The sequence below is a fragment of the Puma concolor genome, chromosome B1 (genome assembly GCF_028749965.1).
Source record: "Puma concolor isolate L17-30 chromosome B1, mPumCon1.1.hap2, whole genome shotgun sequence".
Classification (NCBI taxonomy): Eukaryota; Metazoa; Chordata; class Mammalia; order Carnivora; family Felidae; genus Puma; species Puma concolor.
This window is the reverse complement of record NC_141670.1, coordinates 143,877,430-143,898,026: the sequence shown is the minus strand read 5'-3', so window position 1 is coordinate 143,898,026 and position 20,597 is coordinate 143,877,430. Positions and strand designations below refer to the sequence as shown.

The window sequence follows — 20,597 nt, the reverse complement described above, 5'->3', positions numbered from 1 at the left end:
AAATATTGACTAAAGTCTTACTATGCTGCAGGACACTGTGCTAGACAAACGATACTCCACTCCCTGCTCCAATTCTGAAGGTCTCACGCATGGAGAAGAATAAAAAGTCAGATCATATTTATTTTCTAACCCAGAGTGATAGAAGGGAGCATAGTTTGCATCCTCTACTTTAAGGAGGTGATCTTTACCTAAAACATGAAGGAAGAAATAATGGAAGGCTATGAAATGATGTTAGAGAGGAAAGGGAATAATGGAAGGTTCTAAGCAAGGACATATTACTTAATTTATATGTTTTAAGATCATTCCAGATGCTTAGTAGAGAATGGATTACAGGAGCTAAAGTGGGAATTATGAGACCAAACAAAGTTTTTGAAGTTGTATAAATGACAGGTGATGGTGGCTTGGACTAAGGCAAGAGAAATAAAGAGAAGAAGGCAGATTCAAAATATGTTCTATAGGTACCATCCTCCATATCAGACTTTTTCAAACAATTTCTGGCAATATTCCCATAGATAAAACAAATTAAAGTAGTACTGTGTTTGAATAAATCAATCACTGAAAACAATGAATCTGTTTTGACAAATATAAAAATTTTAAATCAGAGGGTACTGATGATTATAGCCTTGTATAAGTCTCTGTATCCAACTTATTTCTGTATTTTGTTTGGTTGCAGAGTATTAAGAGACATCCTGATTCACGGAGACACACAGATGTAAGTGGTAAATAATTGACCTTGAACTCAGAAAACCTAAGCAAGCAGGTGAAAATTTGATTCAGGTCTGCACCAAAACAAGTCTATCAAGCAGCATATCCAAAACATATTATTAATTTGCATTGTGTTAAAATTTGATATTTGAAATATTTGGGTGAATACGTTATTTTTAAATTAAGTTTAATTATTTGTACTAAGTTTTTGAAGTACCTTCTAAATATTTACAGAACTCTTAAGATTTATTTATAGGAATCCAAGGCTCTGTAGGAAAGTGTGAAAATCCTGTTTTAACAGTAATATTTTTAGTGCTGGAATACTTTACTTCTACTGAAGTCAGGTACTTGTGAGAGAGGGAGGGTATGTAACAATTAGAAATGCCCTCATCAACTAAAATTTGTTTCCCTCTATCTTTCACCCAATAAAGCTCGATCTAGATATGTTCTTTAAAAGAATATAGATTAAAACCTAGAATCTCTTCTACTTGACACTACTTTAAATATCACACCATTATGTTTTTTCTAATAAAAGAAATGGCCAACTCCTTATATGACATATGGTGTGAGATGGCTGTTCACCTGAACAACTCAATGAACTAGTGCCTTCTTCATTTGCGATTGTTATTTTTGGTAATAAAGACAGAAACTGCACTTTGGGGAGAGCCATATTAATTATAAGCCAAATAAGAACTAATTTTGGTCTTTTCTGCTCTTAAACCAGGTCTCTTCAGTCCTGCATGTTATAGGTGCTTAAAAACAAATGGGAAAACATTACTTTATTATGTTACATATGTTTATTGTACAGATTTGGGAGCAAGAAAAAATATAAAGAAAATTCAAAGTTATCTGCAACCAAACATCCCCATTAACAAGTCAATATAATTCCCTAGACTTTTCTCCATGCATTTGCATACAAATATTTTTATATAATTAAGATAATACTAATTTTATATTTTGGCTTATTAGTAAACATTCTATCAGGGATACTTCCCTATAAATTATTATTCAAAATCAATACATATGATTATATTATATAAGCCACTTTACAGATTCACCATAATTTATTTAACTGATTTGTGGTGGACATTTAAATTATTTCTGACTTGAGCTATTATAACCAATGCTATTGAACATTTTTGCATATAAATATTTTTCTGTACCCTCAAATGATTTTATCCCTTCCTCTTTCTTTTCCCTTAAGAATCTAAGAGTAGCAGACTTCATTTCTATTGAGTACCCTTTCTTGAATTTCTGTTCATTAGTACACCCACTCACATATTAAAGGAACTTGACTTTTTAAATTTTTATTTTAATTCCAGTTAGTTAACATACAGTGTTAAGTCTCAGGTATATGATATAGTGATTCAACAATTGCATACATCACCCAGTACTCATCACAAGTGCACTCCTTAATCCGCATCACCTATTTCACCCACCTCCCCTCTAGTAACCATCAGTTTGTTCTCTACAGTAAAGAGCCTGTTTCTTGGTTTGTCTCTTTTTCTTCCCCTTTGCTAGTTTCTTAAATTCGACATATGAGTGAAATCATATGGTATTTGTCTTTCTCGGACTTATTTTACTTAGCATTATACTCTCTAGCTCCATCCATGTCATTGCAAATAGCATGATCTTGTTCTTTTTCATGACTAATAGTCCAATGTGTGTGTGTGTATCTTCTTTATCCATTCATCAATCAATGGACACCTTGGGCTGCTTCCATATAGTGGCTATTGTAATGTTTGCTTATTTTTGATAGAGTGCAAGCATGAGCACATGAGCAGGGAAAAGGGAGGGAGAGGGAGAGGGAGAGGGAGAGGGAGAGGGAGAGGGAGAGGGAGAGGGAGAGGGAGAGGGAGAGGGAGAGGGAGAGGGAGGGAGAGAGAGAGAGAGAGAGAGAGAGAGGGAGAGAGGGAGACAGACAGACACAGAATCCAAAGCAGGCTTGAACCCACGAACCGCAAGATCATGACCTGAGCTAAAGTCGGACGCTTAACCAACTGAGTCACCCAGACATCCCTATCTTAGCTATTATAAATAATGCTTCTCCAAACATAGGGGTGCATACATCTCTTTGAATCAGTGTTTTTGTATTCTTTGGTAAATACCCAGTAGTACAATTGCTGGATCATAGGGTAGTTCTATTTTTAACTTTTTGAGGAACCTCCATACTACTTCCCACATTGGATACTCCAGTATTCATTTCCACCAACAGTGCAAAAGGTTCCTTTTTCTCCACATCCTTGCCAAAACCTGTTGTTCCTCGTGTTGTTGGTTTTAACTATTCTGACAGGTGTGAGGTGATATCTGATTGTAGTTTTGATTTGTATTTCTCTGATAGGTGATAATGAGCATCATTTCATGTGCTTGTTGGCCATCTGTAGGTCTTCTTTGGAGAAATGTCTGTTCTTGTCTTCTGCCATTTTTTAAATTGGATTATTTGGTTTTTTGGGTGTTGAGCTGTAGAAGTTCTTTACATATTTTGAATACTAACCCTTTATCAGATATGCCATTTGCAAATATCTTCTCTCATTCCATAGGTTGCTTTTTAGTTCTATTGACTGTTTCGTTTGCTGTGCAGAAGCTTTTTATTTTGATGTAGTCCCAGGTTTGCTTTTGTTTGTTTGTTTGTTTTGCTTTTATTTCCCTTGCTTCAGGAGACCTATCTAGAAAAAAGTTGCTATGGCTGATGTCCAAGAAGTTACTGTTTAAGGGCCCTTTAAAACTTCATTCTTTTTTTTCCAGAAGATTAAATATCCCTGCCATCTTTTGGTTTTCACACATCTTATGTGTATGTATTGGTCTTCTCTGAAATAATCGAAATTCTCAATAAGACAGAACCAGCAATAAAAATAATACATGCTGCCCATTACTGAGGATCAACATTGTATCAAGACTTTTTACAGGTACTTCACACCTATTGATCCTAAACTTTGCAAAGACTTTGCAAAGGAGTGATTATGGAAACACACTGCCCAGTTTCCTCATCAATTGTCCAGGAATTGCTCCAGCTGCAAAGAGCTACTTCATCCAAGGTCAAGTACTTCTAGGAGCGGCCCTCATACAGTTATATATCAAAAGCAAAAGATAAAGGTTTGGGGATTTGGGTCCTTCCTGGGTTAACTCTCACAAGTCATTTCAGCTCCAAAGCTACAGCTGGCGGAGTCCTCTGAGGCTGTTCAGGCCTGCAACACAACTCTGTTCTCTATGCCCAATTCTATTTCTTCTCTGTTCCTTTCCACAGGGGAACACCGAACTACCTTACCTTTTAGAAAAATGAGATGGTTTATTCATCTTCAACATCCTAGAGCTTCTATACTGCAACATTCATAATAGATTACCCATGCCAGTTCTGTAGTCATACTTTTGCAAGATCTTTTAGTACCAAAAGGTGTAATTATCTTGATATGGAAACCTAACTAGTTCAGTCAGTATACTGACTCTCCTGTCTTACCAATCTCCTCTTCATTTGTCTTACTTTGGTCTTTCCACTTTGAAGATAATTCTCAATAGAGATCATGAAAGCAAAACAGAAGTTGTAAACCCGGTGTTTTTTTTCTTTTTTGTCTTGATCCTCAATTAGTGATTACACAACCTACAATGGGTAATAGCCCTTCTTTACAGTACATGGTATTTAAAATATCCTTGTTGCCTTAACGCTTTAACGAAGCCTCTGCTTTTTCTTAACCTTCTTGGCAAAGATCACAGGTTCAATCAATTTTTTTAAATTATTTATTTTGAGGGAAGGAGGGAGAGAGAATGCATGTGTGCACACACATGCATGCATGTGAGTGGGAGAGCAGCAGAGAGAGAGGGAGAGAGAGAATCCCAAGCAGGCTTTGCACTGTCAGTGCAGAGCCAAACACAGGGCTCAAACTCACTGTGATACCGTGACCTGAGCTGAAATCAGGAATCTGACGGTTAACCAACTGAGCCACCCAGACGCCTCTCAATCAACTTCTTTTTAAAATATGCGCTTGAGGGGCGCCTGGGTGGCTCAAATGGTGGTTGAGCGTCCGGCTTCGGCTCAGGTAATGATCTCCCAGTCCGTGCATTCGAGCCCCCCTTCAGGACCTGTGCTGACAGCTCGGAGCCTGGAGCCTGCTTCGGATTCTGTGTCTCCCTCTCTCTCTGCCCCTCCCCCCCGCTCATTCTCTGTCTCTCTCCCTCTCAAAAATGAATAAATGTTAAAAACAATTTTTTTAAATACACATTTGAGGGGCACCTGGATGGCTCAGTCATTTGAGCATCTGATTTCAGCTCATGTCATGATGTCGCAGTTCATGAGTTCGAGCCCCACATTGGGCTCTCTGCTATCAGGGCTTCTGATTCTGTCTCCCCGTCCTATGCCCCTCCCCCATTCTCTCTCTCAAAAATAAAATAAACATTAAAAAAATTTTTTAATGGGGGCACTTGGGTGGCTCAGTCGGTTAAAAGTGTCCGACTTCAGTTCAGGTCATGATCTCTTGGTTTGTGAGTTCAAACCCCAAATCGGGCTCTGTGCTGACAGCTCAGAGCCTGGAGCCTGCTTTGGATTCTGTGTCTCCCTTTCTCTCTGCCCTCCCCCCCATCTCAAAAATAAACATTAAAAATTTTTTTTAAGTATTTAAATAAAGAAATAAAAATACATGCTTAGTTACTGACTTTTCTCCATTGGGGGGAAAAAAAAACCACATCATTTAAAAATGAATCCCACAGGATACCTGAGTGGCTCAGTCAGTTAAGTGTCCAACTTCAGCTCAGGTTGTGATCTCACAGTTCGTGAGTTTAAGCCCCACATCAGGCTCTGTGTTGACAGCTTAGAGCTTAGAACCTGCTTCAGATTTTGTCTCCCTCTCTCTCTCTGCCCCTCCCTCGCTCACTCTCTGACTCTCAAAAATAAACAAAAATTAAAAATTTTTAAAAATAAATAAATAAAAGTGAATCCTGAACAATTATTTAGTTTATTACATGCTTCCAACCACCTCTCCAAACTTTCTTCCCAACTGGTATAATTAATTATTGTATTGCCTCACTTTTGACTTTTATAACTTCCCAGTCTTCTTGGAGTATCAACTTTTTAATGTCTTTGGTTTCAAAAAGTTCAGAAAAACAAAACCAGTTTTCCTAAACAGAGTATATATGTCCTTCTAACTAATACTCCTTTCCTTGGCACTTATAAATACTAAAGAGGACAGAGTCATGCTCAAGTTTTGTCATTTCTACTTCACCAATAGCTGAAGATCCAAAGAGATAGTTGAGAACTAAGGAACCAAAGAAAGTTCCTTCTTCACAGTGAGAATTAAGTAAGATGTGCCTCTTGTAGCTCAAGAACTTTTTTTAGGTAACCTTCCTTAAGAACATTTCCAACACTAGTGAAGATAGCCATAGTCTCCTACAGCTTGTCTTCTTTTCATATTTTATACTACATTTATAATGCATTTATAATATAGTAAGAAATTATTCTCCATTTTCCATCCAAATTACCTTACCAATTTAATTGGTTACCTTACTTCTTAATTTCCCCCCTACACACAGCCAGTGCACTCCACTCTGCTTCTACTTTTTGTCTCACAGATTTACATACAGGTGACATTTTGACATACAGAGAGGTCTTCCTCATTCCTTCTATTAAATGTTTTGAAAAAAACATACTGGTTTATAGCTGCTTTCCACTCACTAATCCAAACCATCAGGCCTTGGTAATGAGTAAAAACTTTTAAATGTGCCTCTATTTCAATTCATTTTAGTACTCCTATTCTATACCTAGTACACATATGCTATAAGCATTATTCCTGATGCTATTTTCTTTATTTTAGTCTAAGAAGTCTTCTATTTACCTTTCTCAAAGTGTTATTTTACAGAAAGTCAAATGGGCATAAGAGAGATCTGATATAAAGACTGATATAATAAAAAAACAAAGACCCCACCTTTTCACATGATTTGAGATAGATTATTAGGATGAATGTGTCAAATACAGGAAGAACATGTCCAAAATAGCCCTTCAAACAGAACAAAGAGATAACTCAATTTCTTACTAGCCTGTGATCTAGAAGCAATTTTATAGGCTGTGATGTAATTAATTCAACAGTAGAGAGAGACAGTGAATGCCAACTATGAGCAAACAAAACAATCTGTAAGACCTGAGTAATATTCCCTCCCTGAATTCATTTACAAGCCAAAAGGAACAAAAGGTACATAGTCAAAAGTATAACCACAGCAAGGTAAACTATGACCCTTTCTGGATCATATTCCAGCACTCCTAAACCTAAACCAAATGGAAGTTTTTACTGTATATTCAGTATAAGATGCTATAAAATATGTTCTTGGGTCCCTTTAAATAATCATGGGAGTGCCAGAAAATAACTTGCTAAAAAAGGTAAGCTTAGAGACCAGGATAAATAGGGAAGAAAAGTAGATTATGTACTATCCTACATAACTTTGTACAACTCTTTGAAACACTGAAACCACTTTCACATTCTTGATCATTTTAGCCATATAAGAAATCACTCAAGTTAGGGGTGCCTGGGTGGCTTAGCCAGTTAAGTGTCCGACTTCAGCTCCGGTCATAATCTCGCAGTCTGTGAGTTTAAGACCTGCATCGGGCTCTGTGCTGACAGCTCAAAGCCTGGAGCTTTCTTCAGCTTCTGTGTCTCCCTCTCTCTCTCTGCCCTTCCCCCACTCACACTGCCTCTGTCTCTGTCTCTCTCTCAAAAATAAACATTTAAAAGAAAGAAAGAAAGAAAGAAAGAAAGAAAGAAAGAAAGAAAGAAAGAAAGAAAGAAAGAAAGAAAGAAAGAAAGAAAGAAAGAAATCTCTCAAGTTAGGTGAAGCAGTTATTATATTATCTCTATTGTGGCATTTGTGGCACCAAGCAGTAATTTTATGTTCCAGACTAAATTTATGAGAGAGTTAACATTATAAACTAGAAATCACAATCTGTTTTTTTAAAATCACACAGACAAATTCTAAGGCAACCACCACCTAGGACAGAGGAAATCAGTATATGAGAAACCAGTGAGATAGAATTATCATGATTGGTCATTTTGGAATGAAACTATAACCTCTGGGTGCCCTCTTCTCAAGCAGAAAACTAATGTATTAACATAGGAAGGAAAAGCGAAGACTTGGCCTTACCTGGTACCTCTGAGACTGGAAGCAGGTTAGAAAGCACAGACAATACAGCAAGGACTGAGCACAATGACAACCTAGTTCTAAATCCTACTGGAAGAGACTGTCTCTTCACAGTAATGGTCACTTGTTCTAAAATGGCTGTTCTCATATTTCCCTTTCTCACTGATGTGAAACAAAGCTAAACTGTTCAGATCAGAACTGCTAACTTCGAGAACAGCAAGTAAGTCATTATCTGGATCTTGTTTCATCTCCATTTTTCTGCATTTTCAATTTCTTCAAATTATGTATCTGGTTCCAAGCCCATTTCTACTAACTGTTAAGGCTAGAGGACAAAATATGGCAAAAGGAAATTTAAGTTTCTGAGTCTAAAAACTTATCTATATTAACAGTCTTTCCATACACACACAACAAAATACACACATATACGTATATATGTTTTATAAAATCCTTTGGGCTGAAGATAATATTTACTGAGATAAAGGACAAACCAAAAGCTGACTTTTGGCATTTTTATGAATCGAAATTTCTCTTTTCTGGTATCCCCATGCATCTAACTACCTGAAAAACATTCATAATGTTGACCAAAAGGTCCTGCCAAATCTTGAAGTGCCTTCTGAAGCCCCAATGATTAAATTAAACTGCAATGAATATGACACAAGGACTATTTTATTGTATTACAATTCTCAGAAAATACAATTTCATCAAAATGGGTTAACAAATTTTTATTACAGTATTTTGTAAAAAACAGTAACTGTAGTTTCTATTTATTGTTACCTACCTTCCACCATTTCCCATGAAGAGATAAGCTGTCATCTATGAAGGTTAAACATTATGAGATACTCTGGTTTTAGAAGAATGATACTTTGAGAATGAGATTTGGAACTACTCTTCCTACAACTACCATTTAACTTTTAAGTTTTGTTAACTATATAAAGAAATTATCTCACCTGGCAATATACAAATATATACAAAGGAGAAAAGCCCAGAAAGGGCAAGTGGCTCATTCAAGATTATATAGCTACATAAATAGGAGAACCACCTGGCTTAAAAATTCTTTTAGCACTGTACTATCTCTCCAATCTGAAGAAAGAATAGAATAAAAGCATGGTAGTATACTTTGTGTTAAATTTCAGATAGTTTGGCATTGGATAGTTAGCTCATTTGACATCAACAGTATTTGGTACTGCTCAGAAGAGAATATAATAAGGTATTATACTCAAAGTATTCATCTGTTACTGAATCCATGTTACTTACTATTCAGACAAAAAGAGTTGAAGTAGGGAAGAAAACCAAATGCTGCACCTAAGTATTCCCTATGTGTTCATCTCTTAACTAATTTGCAGCATTTTTAATAATTCAAACATCAATTTTTAAAATACTTAACTGTTTAACATTTCCTAGATAATAGTTATAATTGTTAGTTCAAATCTTAACTACCTCTAGTAAATTATCAAGGCATTTTAGATTTTCCTCTCAAACTATGAAGGGTATAATAAAAATTATATTATCTTCCTTCCAGAAGAAACAATGGCAAATGGAAAAAGAACCTGATGTTTTATCTCAATATTATCAGTATTCTTTTTTCAATTATGGTGTCTCAAGGAAATGTGTATATGAACACAGATAACAAACATCAAATTCAAGGCAATTTTTCCAAATAAGGTAACTGTATAAGAGGTACAAGTAATACCGGAAGCTCAACAAGCAACCTAAAGATTCAGTTTAGCACCATGGTTAAAAGCTTTGATTATCAAGCCAGGCTACTCTCTGTACTTTGGTTTCCTCACCTATAAAAATGATGATATAGCTCTACTCCTAGTTCTGAGGGGTGCTTTAAAAAGTAAATAAGAGAAGGGTGCCTGGGTGGCTCAGTTAGTTAAGGCTCTGACTCTTGATTTCAGTTCAGGTCATGATCTCATGGTTCTTGAGTCTGAGCCCAGCATCGGTCTCTGAGTTGGCAACGTGGATCCTGCTTGGGATTCTCTCTCTCCATCTGTCTCCATTTCTAACCACCCCTGCCCCCCACCCAAAATAAATAAACTTAAAAAAAAAATTAAATAAGAAAATAAAGTAAAAGGCCTAGCATTATTATTGAAGTAATATCTATTGTTATTCTATAATTTGTTTTAAAAAAAAAATCACCAGCCAACTAGAAGAATTTAGTATATTCTCACCTCAGTCAAATACTGCAGGCCTCTGCACTAATGATTAGCCAAAATGAGATATATTAAAAATTCACAGAAAAAAAACAAAAATTCATAGAAAAGACAGGAAAGTAGGTACAAATGAGAAAAAGTAGGCAAGTATCTTCAAATTCGCTTAACTCACTTAAAATAACATAATATGCTAGTAAGTATGCCTGTATCAATAAAAACATGTAACTGGCTTTGTTATAACTGGTATTAAAAGGGGGACAACACTGGAAAATAGTAACAAACATCTATATGCTTATCCTATAAGTAGATGATTCCCTATCCAATGTATCAAACCCAAATTTTTTTTTTTTTAATTTTTTTTTTCAACGTTTATTTATTTTTGGGACAGAGAGAGACAGAGCATGAACGGGGGAGGGGCAGAGAGAGAGGGAGACACAGAATCGGAAACAGGCTCCAGGCTCCGAGCCATCAGCCCAGAGCCTGACGCGGGGCTCGAACTCACGGACCGCGAGATCGTGACCTGGCTGAAGTCGGACGCTTAACCGACTGCGCCACCCAGGCGCCCCTCAAACCCAAATTATTAAACAAGGGATTCAACCTCTATCAGACTTTACATATTTCAGTCTTCTATTGGATATTCCTTCAATTTTCCACTCTAAAATTAGCAGCCTTTCTGAGGCAAAAAATGTGCTTTTCTCTTTTCCTTAAGATGATAACTAAAGAATGTGCCTCTAACCATCGAGCCGCTCAGCCAGCACTCAAAAGATGACAGATTGTGGCTCTGCACCCTCAAGTAGGGAATGCAGTGTCATACATCTAATGCATACAACTTCACAACCAGAAGCTTCTACAAGATCATTTATGTATTTTAATAAGCACATTCATAACATTCTCACCTTTTGACTTAATCAATGACATTAACAGCTCTGAAAAAACACAAATCATGTTTTCTGTGTGTTTGATAATGACTGCTTTCCACTGTGTCCTATCTCAATCAATCCTTAAATAAGCTGTCTCCCTTCCATCCTCTCTTACCTACCTATGCAGATCTCTATTGTATATATATCTTATTTTTATTTTCTTATATGATTACTTTTCCTACTAGAGCTCTGAGTGACATTAGGAACTATGTCATGTCTATCTTTGTGCCTAATTTGACTAGCACAGCACTTGTCACAAAGCAAATATTCAGTAAACATTTAGTAAATGATTAAATACACGAAATGTTAACTGGGAAAGATGAAAAAGGTTAATAAAACTAATGATTCTGAGAAAGCCAACTGTCAAAACAAAAATCACAGAAAGAAAATCACATCACTCATTTCAAATCTTAAAAGGCACTACACTACCTTTTATTTACATGAAAACTACTTCATAAAAATATATTTAGAAACATGATAACCCCATATTCAAGCATAACTCTCAAAATTTTTAGTGTAATTTGGTAATAAAAAATAAAGAATAATACAATAAAGACTCTTATTTCCAAGACACAGCCTAAGAAATGTAACAGCTTTAATTTTTACATCACTTGCTTTCTAGCTTTTTGTTCATTTTATAGGGTTAAATCAAAGACAATTTCAAATTGTGATAATTAAAGTATATACTATTATTATTTGTTTCCTTAACTCACTTTTCTGTTTTGAAGAATATTGCACAACCGTCCACATGCTTTCTCTCCTGCTCAGACATGATTTTGGCACGTGACTTTGGAGAAAAAAACCCATCATATCCACGCTCCTTCAATGCTGGCAGAAAGAGAGTGAAGTATTGCTCTGTTTCCACTTCCTGAGGTGAAAGAAAAGTTGTCATCGACATGACAGAGGAAAACTCTAATCAAGATATAAAAATGTTTAGCATTATGAGTGAGATGTGACTAAGTTAGCATAATTCACATAACAAATATTATCTATCTTCCCTTACAGCTGGCAGGAGCCATTTGACAATGGCAGCTTTTAAACCTGAAAGCACTCGAAATGCTTGCATGATTCTCTTGTTCACACAGCTAGTTGGTTCCAAGTCTCTTTAGTCCCAATTTAGAGTTCATTCTACTATATTTTAATTCCTCAAATCTGGCAAAACGGGGCATATTATAAATTAAGCAGGAGGGAATAGTAAATTTTATATAGAGAGGTAATTTTATCTTTCTCAACTGTGGTAGAAAGGAATGATACTTAGAAGTGAGAAGATTAAGATCTATCAACAAAAAGCTCTACTTTAAGGAATTTTTAGGTAACTGAATACCAATCACCCAATTGTCTCTGCTAATCCAATATTATATAAAGCTAGACAATTTTATTCTTTGACCCATAAAATATTTTTAACAAATCTTTCCAAATTAAATAATATGTGAACACAATGATTTATCTATAATGCTTATAACATGACTTTATAATAAAAACTTACAAATAGCCTAAATGTTCAACAGCAGAACAAATGCTTACTCAATAAATGTATACTCATATAATGAATTGGTTTTGAAGAATTTTATTACCATGGAAAGTGCATTAAATACAATAGCATGATCTCAACTTTATTTTTGAAAATATATCTGTAAATAAATAGGAAAGCAAATTTAATATCTGTGTACAACAAACACTTCATAAGTTTTAACACAGCAACGATTTCTGGATTATGAGATTAGGTGTTTTCTCCCATCATTCTATTTATTTTTTCAAAATATTCAATTTCTCTAGGATAAAGATTTTAGACTATGGAATTATTATTACAATATAAAAATACTTTTTAAAATTATGATGTTTTTATTTTTCAAACTATACTTAGAGGAATGTGAGGCTATTATTACTATAAATACTAAATAAAAAGAGGACAATTAAGTAACCACAACAAAGCCAACTTTGTCTATTGCTTCCTTCCCCAATTCTATGTCAGTTTTCAGTGTTTACAAGAAAACTTAATTTTTGAAGATTTTTATTATTTCCCAGGAAGTCATATAAACCATAAACAACATAAAGATAAATTATCAAGCTATTCTAGTTTAAAAAAAAAAACAAGGGGGCGCCTGGGTGGCGCAGTCGGTTAAGCGTCCGACTTCAGCCAGGTCACGATCTCGCGGTCTGTGAGTTCGAGCCCCGCGTCGGGCTCTGGGCTGATGGCTCAGAGCCTGGAGCCTGTTTCCGATTCTGTGTCTCCCTCTCTCTCTGACCCTCCCCCGTTCATGCTCTGTCTCTCTCTGTCCCAAAAATAAATAAACATTGAAAAAAAAAAAAATTTTAAAAAAAAAACAAGTATTTAAAAAGTAATACCTTTCTTCTCAGGCTACGCTGAAAAGTAGCCATGAAATTATAACACTTACAATTTTTAAATACTTCATAAACATTTAATATTCTTTCGAAAGTTGCTAAGAAAAAATTACTAAACACTACCTATAAACCTTGGCTATTCATTAGCTGACTGTTGAAAAGAAGTGATAAAACACATCTCAACAGAAAGGTGTTTCTTCAATTAAATTCATCATAATAAAATGTTATAAAACAGAAAAGTGTAAATCTCAGAGAAGGTTTTTAAAATAAGACAAAAATGCATTATTTACAGCACAATATTTTTTAATGTTTATAATATTTGTCATTAAGGAACAGTGGACAATTTTTTTTTTTTTTACAGATTCCATCAGAATCTGTGTCTAAAAAGACACAACCTTCTGCAGTTTTCTCTTTCAGCAATACCAGTGATGTGTTCATAAGATGAACTATTAACATGAATAATGGATGCAATTTTCGCTTAAAAGTAAATGCATTTAAGTGGATGACTGGCCTTTAGCAAAACAGTTCCTCTGTGGAAATGTCTTATGTGCTTATTAAAATTATCCTTTTTTTTTTTTTAAGAGAAGAGAAAATAATTTGAGTTTTGTTTTGAACACAGGCTCTCTCCCAGAAATAAGATTAAGTTCACCTTTAAGTTTCAATCTTTTAAGAACATTTTTTTTTATTTTATTATTTCATTATTTTCTTTTTTCTACACCCAACGTGGGGCTCCAACTCACAACCCCAAGATCACGAGCCACACGTTTCACCGACTGAGCCACCCAGGTGCCCCCAGAAAATTTAATTTCTATAGTATTACCTGAAGACTAATGATATCTGCATCACAGTTAACAATTTCTTCCATAATTCCCTTTTTCCTGTATTCCCAGTTTAATGCCCAGGACGGGCAATAGCCATATAGCTGCCGGGTGGCGTATTTATCACATAACACATTGTAACACATAACCGTGAATGATGCTAAGAAGTGGGAGGAAAAAAACAAAAGAGAAAAGGGAGAAAATTAGGCAACTTTTTCCAGAGAGGTGTCATATGCGTCCCTGCACAAGCACACATGGCACACAAACCTGCCCCAATGGCAGCACTGTGAGATGCCCTGGGCAAAATTCTGTTACACTGGACCTACTAAAACTTCATTGCAGTCCATCACATCAAAGAGCTTTTACTAGAATTAGACGTATAGTTCATATTTTAGATTTTTAGGAAATGTATTTTAATAAAAATTCAAATTCTAAATCAGAATGCTAATTTTTTGACATTTTTTGAGCAAAGCTCTGCACAAGTAGAACAAAAGTAAATTTTAGTTCTGTTCATTAAAAGGCTCTAACTTCATTAATTTTTATTAACAAAATACCCATTATTTAATATGTTTGGGGGCCTCTTACTATTCATATTGCTCTAAGCCAGAAATATATGGACAAAGTTTAGTTGTGAGAATCCTTTCTGACAAATCATACGTTCATTTCCGAAATTGAATTTTCAATTTAAAATGCCCTTGAACTATATATAAAAGGACTGTGAGCAAACTAATAGGAGATGAAGGTTTAAATCCTTGCTACTCAAAAATGTGTTCTGAGGAGCAAGAGTATCAGTCATCACCTAGGAACTCAAAAACGCAGAATCTTTGGTACCACAAAGACCCTACTAGGTAAGAACCTATAAGCTGACAAAATCCCCAGATGATTCATATATACATTAGTATGAAAAGCCCTGATTTTTATCAGTAATTCTCTATCCAGGCAGTCCATTAGAATCACTTTGTCCAGCGTTTTCTTTGAAAAGTGTTCGTACCCAAGATCCTACTCAAGACTAAGTTAGTATAATAGGGTCTGGATATTCATATTTTTAAAAAGCATCCCAGGTGATTATAATGGGAAGTCCATATTCTTGAGAATGACACACTTAAATAAAAGATGAGGAATCCAATTAATGAGTAATACTACTTGACTGAAGCTGGTAAAGATTCAGATGATGAGAAAAGGATTAAGAGAAACTTAGTTCAATGGACCCCTGGGCATCTGACTGGTGGCCATTTTGTACACTGTTACCTTTTTAACTATCTGGGACTCATTCTTCCAAAACTATCATTATAGTTTTGTGCCTATAAATCACCCTTAACTGTCAGAAGTTGTTATGCACATCTCCCTACTCACCAGAAGTAAAAGGCATATTTTAGCACTCAGATTCTACTCAGAAAAATACAATACATCCCAAGAAAAATTCATACTCATTTTTTAATAAGGAAAACCCAAGAATGCATTACTTTTAAAATTCAGTAACTGACAAAAAACATGTTTCTGTTGTTCTTTTTCTTAATGGAAAACTAGGTATGCAGTAGTAGGAAAGCTTCACTTCAAGATTATGTTCACTCATACTCAAAAAGGGATTACTTTGAAGAACCAGAAAAATGGTGTTTTTAGTATCATAAAGGGAACAATTAATTATGCATTAAGGAAGGCTAAACAAAATAAATCCACCTAAGTTAAGGGTCTGTAGAAAACCTAAAGTTTTCCTTTTACTCAGATCATCTATGTGTATCCTGTTAATAGAAGTGTTACTCGTGATAACACCTGATACAGTGGCTCCTAGAATAGGCTGACACTGTGGCTCTAGAGTGTGGTAGTTTTAAAATTACTGCCTCTGCACTTTTGAAGAGGCACAGAAAGATTTTAAAATTTTAAAGAGGCACTCTGGAAGACACAGAAATGTACTGTAGATCTGCTATTTCTCAGTGTTACTAAAATGCAAACAGAACCATGAAGATGTTTCTCAATACCAAAGCATATAATTTTTTCTAAATACTTTTGACTTTAAAAAAGAACACACAACATAAACAGAAGGCCTTAAAAAGTACACAATAAGTTCCCTGGTTTAGCCTTAAAAAATTATTAAAGTGTTGGTATTCAGTGATTGGTTCAACCTTGGTATTAAAACAATAAAGTTTTCATTTGTTAATTTAAAAAATGAAATTAGATATAATGAAAAATTAGGTATACTCTTATGGTTAAAAAGAAGGCATTTGGGTAAATAATAATTCATAACTTATTGTAAGTATAATTCCCAATTATAAAATGTCTAATAAGCAGTAAGAACCACTATAAATGATGTCAAATCATTATTGGTCTCTACAAAGACATAAAAAATTTATATTTTCTACAATACTGCAGTTCGAAAAATGCTAAACCATATCCTTGAATTGCTCAAATACTTACCTTCTACCATCACTACACCACTGGCCTGGTATCATATTTTGTTTCCGATATAGCAAGTATAAACTCAGTCTAAATTATTTTCTCCCAAGTGCTGCCACTCTACCCACTCAAGAAAGATAAAGTACTGAAGCAGTTTAAAATTTCAGAGGAAAATTCATTTTTTTTTTTAAGTTATCCAATACCCTGTGTGAAGATGTCATTTGGAAGGCCTGATTTACTTATTTATTTATTTACTCAATTGGAAGGCTTTATTACAAGGAAGAATAAAAAAAATTACCTGATGGCAGAATTTGGTCTCGTTCTTTTAATGTAATCCATGGCCTCGGAGGAAGCTGCTCTGGATGAACTGAAGGGAAAAAAATTTTAAATATTAATTTCATGTCTTCTAAAATCAGTAGTATTTACTTAAAAATGTCAAATCAACTTCTGTTGTCTCTTCAGTTTTAATGCCCCACAAACTGACTTAAAATTCTAATACTGAAATATAAAGAAGCCAAAAGAAGTTTAAGGAGACCTATGAAGAAAATACACAAATGAAAATGTGAAAAGAACATTAGGAAACTCCTAATTGGCATTTCCACTTACACAGCCTTCATTTCTTGATTTTAAACTTTCGCTTTTAGAACATCCATGCAAAGCAAGAGATTAGAACTACATTATAGAGAAAAAAGGAAGGCATTGGTTAAACATTAATTACTCAGATATGATTATCAATACCATGGAACTAAAAGCTACCCAAGTACCAGATGAGAGAAAATTCACCAAGATTTAACTACCGCTTTTACTTCTTCCTTTTAAGAACATTCACAATTACAGGATAATTGGATTCAAGTTTGTGGATTTCCCAGGGTATTTAGTGGCTGAGAAATATGTTCCTTTAAAACAAAACACTCTTATCTTCATCCAGCCACAGTAATTTTGCCCAGAATATCTAAGATCTTGAAAGTTTCACTTTAAAGGGGTGCCTGGACGGCTCAGTTGGTTAAGTGTTTAACTTCAGCTCAGGTCATGACCTCACGGTTCGTGCGTTCAAGCCCTGGGTCGGGCTCTGTAGTGACAGCTCGGAGCCTGGAGCCTGCTTGGGATTCTGTGTCTCCCTCTCTCTCTGTCCTTCCCCCACTCATGCTCTGTCTCTCTCCCTGCCTCTGTGTCTATCTCTCTCAAAAATAAATAAACATCTATAAAAAGTTTTTTTAAAGTTTCACCTTACTGAGCATTTTGGTATTCCAACATCTACCTAAACGATGCCTGCTTTAGCTTCCATACTTTTCACAGAGTGGAACAAACATTAGTTTGCATATTCCATATCTTGCCAGGAAAGAAATGAAGCTTATCATAAGATGGCAAACAAACCAGGCAGCTGGATCAACATACTGAATCCTGGAAAACAATCATGCCTGCCAGGAGTGCCATGCCACAATCATGGCAACTATGTAAAAAATGGAAAGCCCGATATATAAATACAGTGCAGTGTAAACAAGGAACTTTCTAGTTGTTGGGGTTCCTTATCAGCAAATGGTTAAAAATTGAGAAATCAAAGAATCCTCAAAATAAAACATGTATGGTGATGTTGACATTTTGGTGCTTCCCAAAACATTACTAATCTATTTTAATTAATGTATCATAGTGTATCAGTATAAGTAAAATACATAGTATTCACCAACAACATCCAAAGAGTCAAAAACATGAAAAGACACTATATCTCACCAGTAATCAGGAAAAAGATGAGACAGCATGTTTTTATCCAGGTTGACAAAAAAAATTTTTTTAATATATCCAGAGTTGGTGATGGTGATAAGAAATGAATACTTGCATATGTGGCTGGTAAGAATATAAATTGGTAGGGCTATCTGGGAGGACATCTTTTAAAATTTTAAACATCCATATCCCCTATGACCCAGCAATGCTATTTCTTGGATTCAGCCCTATCTGCTAAAGAAGCATTCATGGGAATGCAAGGGGTGCAGGCACTCTGGAAAACAGTATGGAGGTTCCTCAAAAAACTAAAAATAGAACTACCCTACGACCCAGCAATTGCACTACTAGGCATTTATCCACGGGATACAGGTGTGCTGTTTCAAAGGGACACATGCACCCCAATGATTATAGCAGCATTATCAACAATAGCCAAAATATGGAAAGAGCCCAAATGTCCATCGATGGATGAATGGATAAAGAAGATGTGGTATAATATATACAATGAAGTATTACTCAGCAATCAAAAAGAATGAAATCTTGCCATTTGCACTATGTGGATGGAACTGGAGGGTATTATGCTAAGTGAAATTAGTCAGAGAAAGACAAAAATCATATAACTTCACTCACATAAGGACTTTAAGAGACAAAACAGATGAACATAAGAGAAGGGAAATGAAAATAATATAAAAACAGGGAGGGGGACAAAACAGAAGAGACTCATAAATATGGAGAACAAACTGAGGGTTACTGGAGGGGTTGTGGGAGGGGCGATGGGCTAAATGGGTAAGGGGCACTAAGGAATCTACTCCTGAAATCATTGTTGCACTATAAGCTAACTAATTTGGATGTAAATTTAAAAAAATAAAAAATAAAACAAGTTAAAAAAAACAAAAGCATTAGGGGCATCTGGGGGGCTCAGTCGGTTGAGCATCTGACTTTGGCTCAGGTCATGATCTCAGGGCTCGTGAGTTCGAGCCCCGCATCAGGCTCTGTGCTGACAGCTCAGAGCCTGGAGCCTGCTTCATGTTCTGTGTCTCCCTCTCTCTCTGCCTCTCCCCCACTCATGCTGTCTCTCTCTGTCTCTCAAAAATAAATAAACATTTAAAAAATTTTTAAGAAAGCATTCAAATAGATACTCATTACATTGCTGTTTATAGCAGCAAAAACATGGGTAAATGGCTAATATTCATTTTAGAGAAATCTATGGTATAGTTTAAGAAAAAAGGGATAGATACATGTGTGCTAAAATAGAAAAATATATAAGAAAAACTGAATGAAAACAATTAGAAAATATGCAATGATAAAATGTTTTATTAAAAAACATTTTAAAAACACACATGAAAAGTAATACCATGACATTTCTACTGGTGTAATTTTTACATATCAATGTCTAGAAAAATATCTACACAAATACACACCCAATTTACAAGTGTGTTTACTTACATGGAGGGAACATGGAATTAAAGGTAATGGTCAAAAAACATTCTAGTCTTAATAGGAATTTTTAACATTTCTTACAAGGAGAATGATATACTCATATGGACATATACTTAAAATTAATTTCTAAGATGAAACTGCAATGTCAGTGACATGACAAAGAACAGAAATATAATTATATGGGCTACTATCAAAAAAAAACAACAACACTGTTTAATAGATATAACAGTACCAGAATTTAGATCAATATGGAAGATAAGTGTCCTCATGAATACAAGAGACAGGAGTTAACATAGTAATCTCTCAGAATTATACTTAAAATGTGATAAAACAGTAATCCTCCCATTTTTATCTCCCATACATGCCACAATGGGTGGTAGACAGCTGGGTAAGGGCAGCAAAAAAATCCTGATTCCTCTGGCCAGTGAAGCCAAAAAGGAGAAATGCAACAAGTATTACATGAGAAACTCACACTCAGTGGCGGTGGTAATTCAAAGTGCTCATGGCAATCTCTCTACCAGAGCCCAAGAGAGCCAACACATCCCACCCCTCCAGGGACCAGCAGCAATAGGCCTAGTTTGCCCACACTGAGGGTGTCAGCTGAGCCTGGAAGGGCTAACAGAACCCATATGCTAAACCTAAACTGGGCAACTGCCTGTTAAAATTGACATTTGATTTTAAAAGGACAAAGAGCACCTGGGTGACTCATCTGGTTAAGCGAACAGCTTCGGCTCGGGTCATGATCTGGCAGTCAGTGAGTTCAAGCCCCTCATTAGGCTGTGTGCTGACAGTTCAGAGCCTGGAGCCTGCTTAGGATTCTGTCTCTCTCCCTCCCTTCCTCTCTCTGTCTCTGTCTCTCTCTCTCTCTGCCCCTCCCTTGCTCCCTTGCTGTCTCCTTCTCTCAAAAAATAACATCAAAAAAAAATTTTTTTTAATAATAAAAGCTTCAAGAGTCTCCAAACATAACATTCAAGATAACCAGAGTACAACTGAAA

General features: G+C 35.5%; 1 protein-coding gene across 4 annotated transcripts in view; it reads right to left on the bottom strand.

The window, feature by feature from the left end:
* The window catches only part of CNOT6L (CCR4-NOT transcription complex subunit 6 like), a 120,134-nt gene that overhangs the window by 20,301 nt on the left and 79,236 nt on the right, over nucleotides 1-20,597 (bottom strand). For all 4 annotated transcript variants that reach the window (XM_086704787.1, XM_086704788.1, XM_086704786.1 and 1 more), the window contains exons 6-8: nucleotides 16,745-16,813; nucleotides 14,058-14,215; nucleotides 11,608-11,762 (exon numbers count right to left, since the gene is read on the bottom strand). In XM_086704787.1, the coding sequence (XP_086560913.1) occupies nucleotides 11,608-11,762; nucleotides 14,058-14,215; nucleotides 16,745-16,813 (382 nt within the window). The remainder of the gene's footprint in view (nucleotides 1-11,607; nucleotides 11,763-14,057; nucleotides 14,216-16,744; nucleotides 16,814-20,597) is intronic.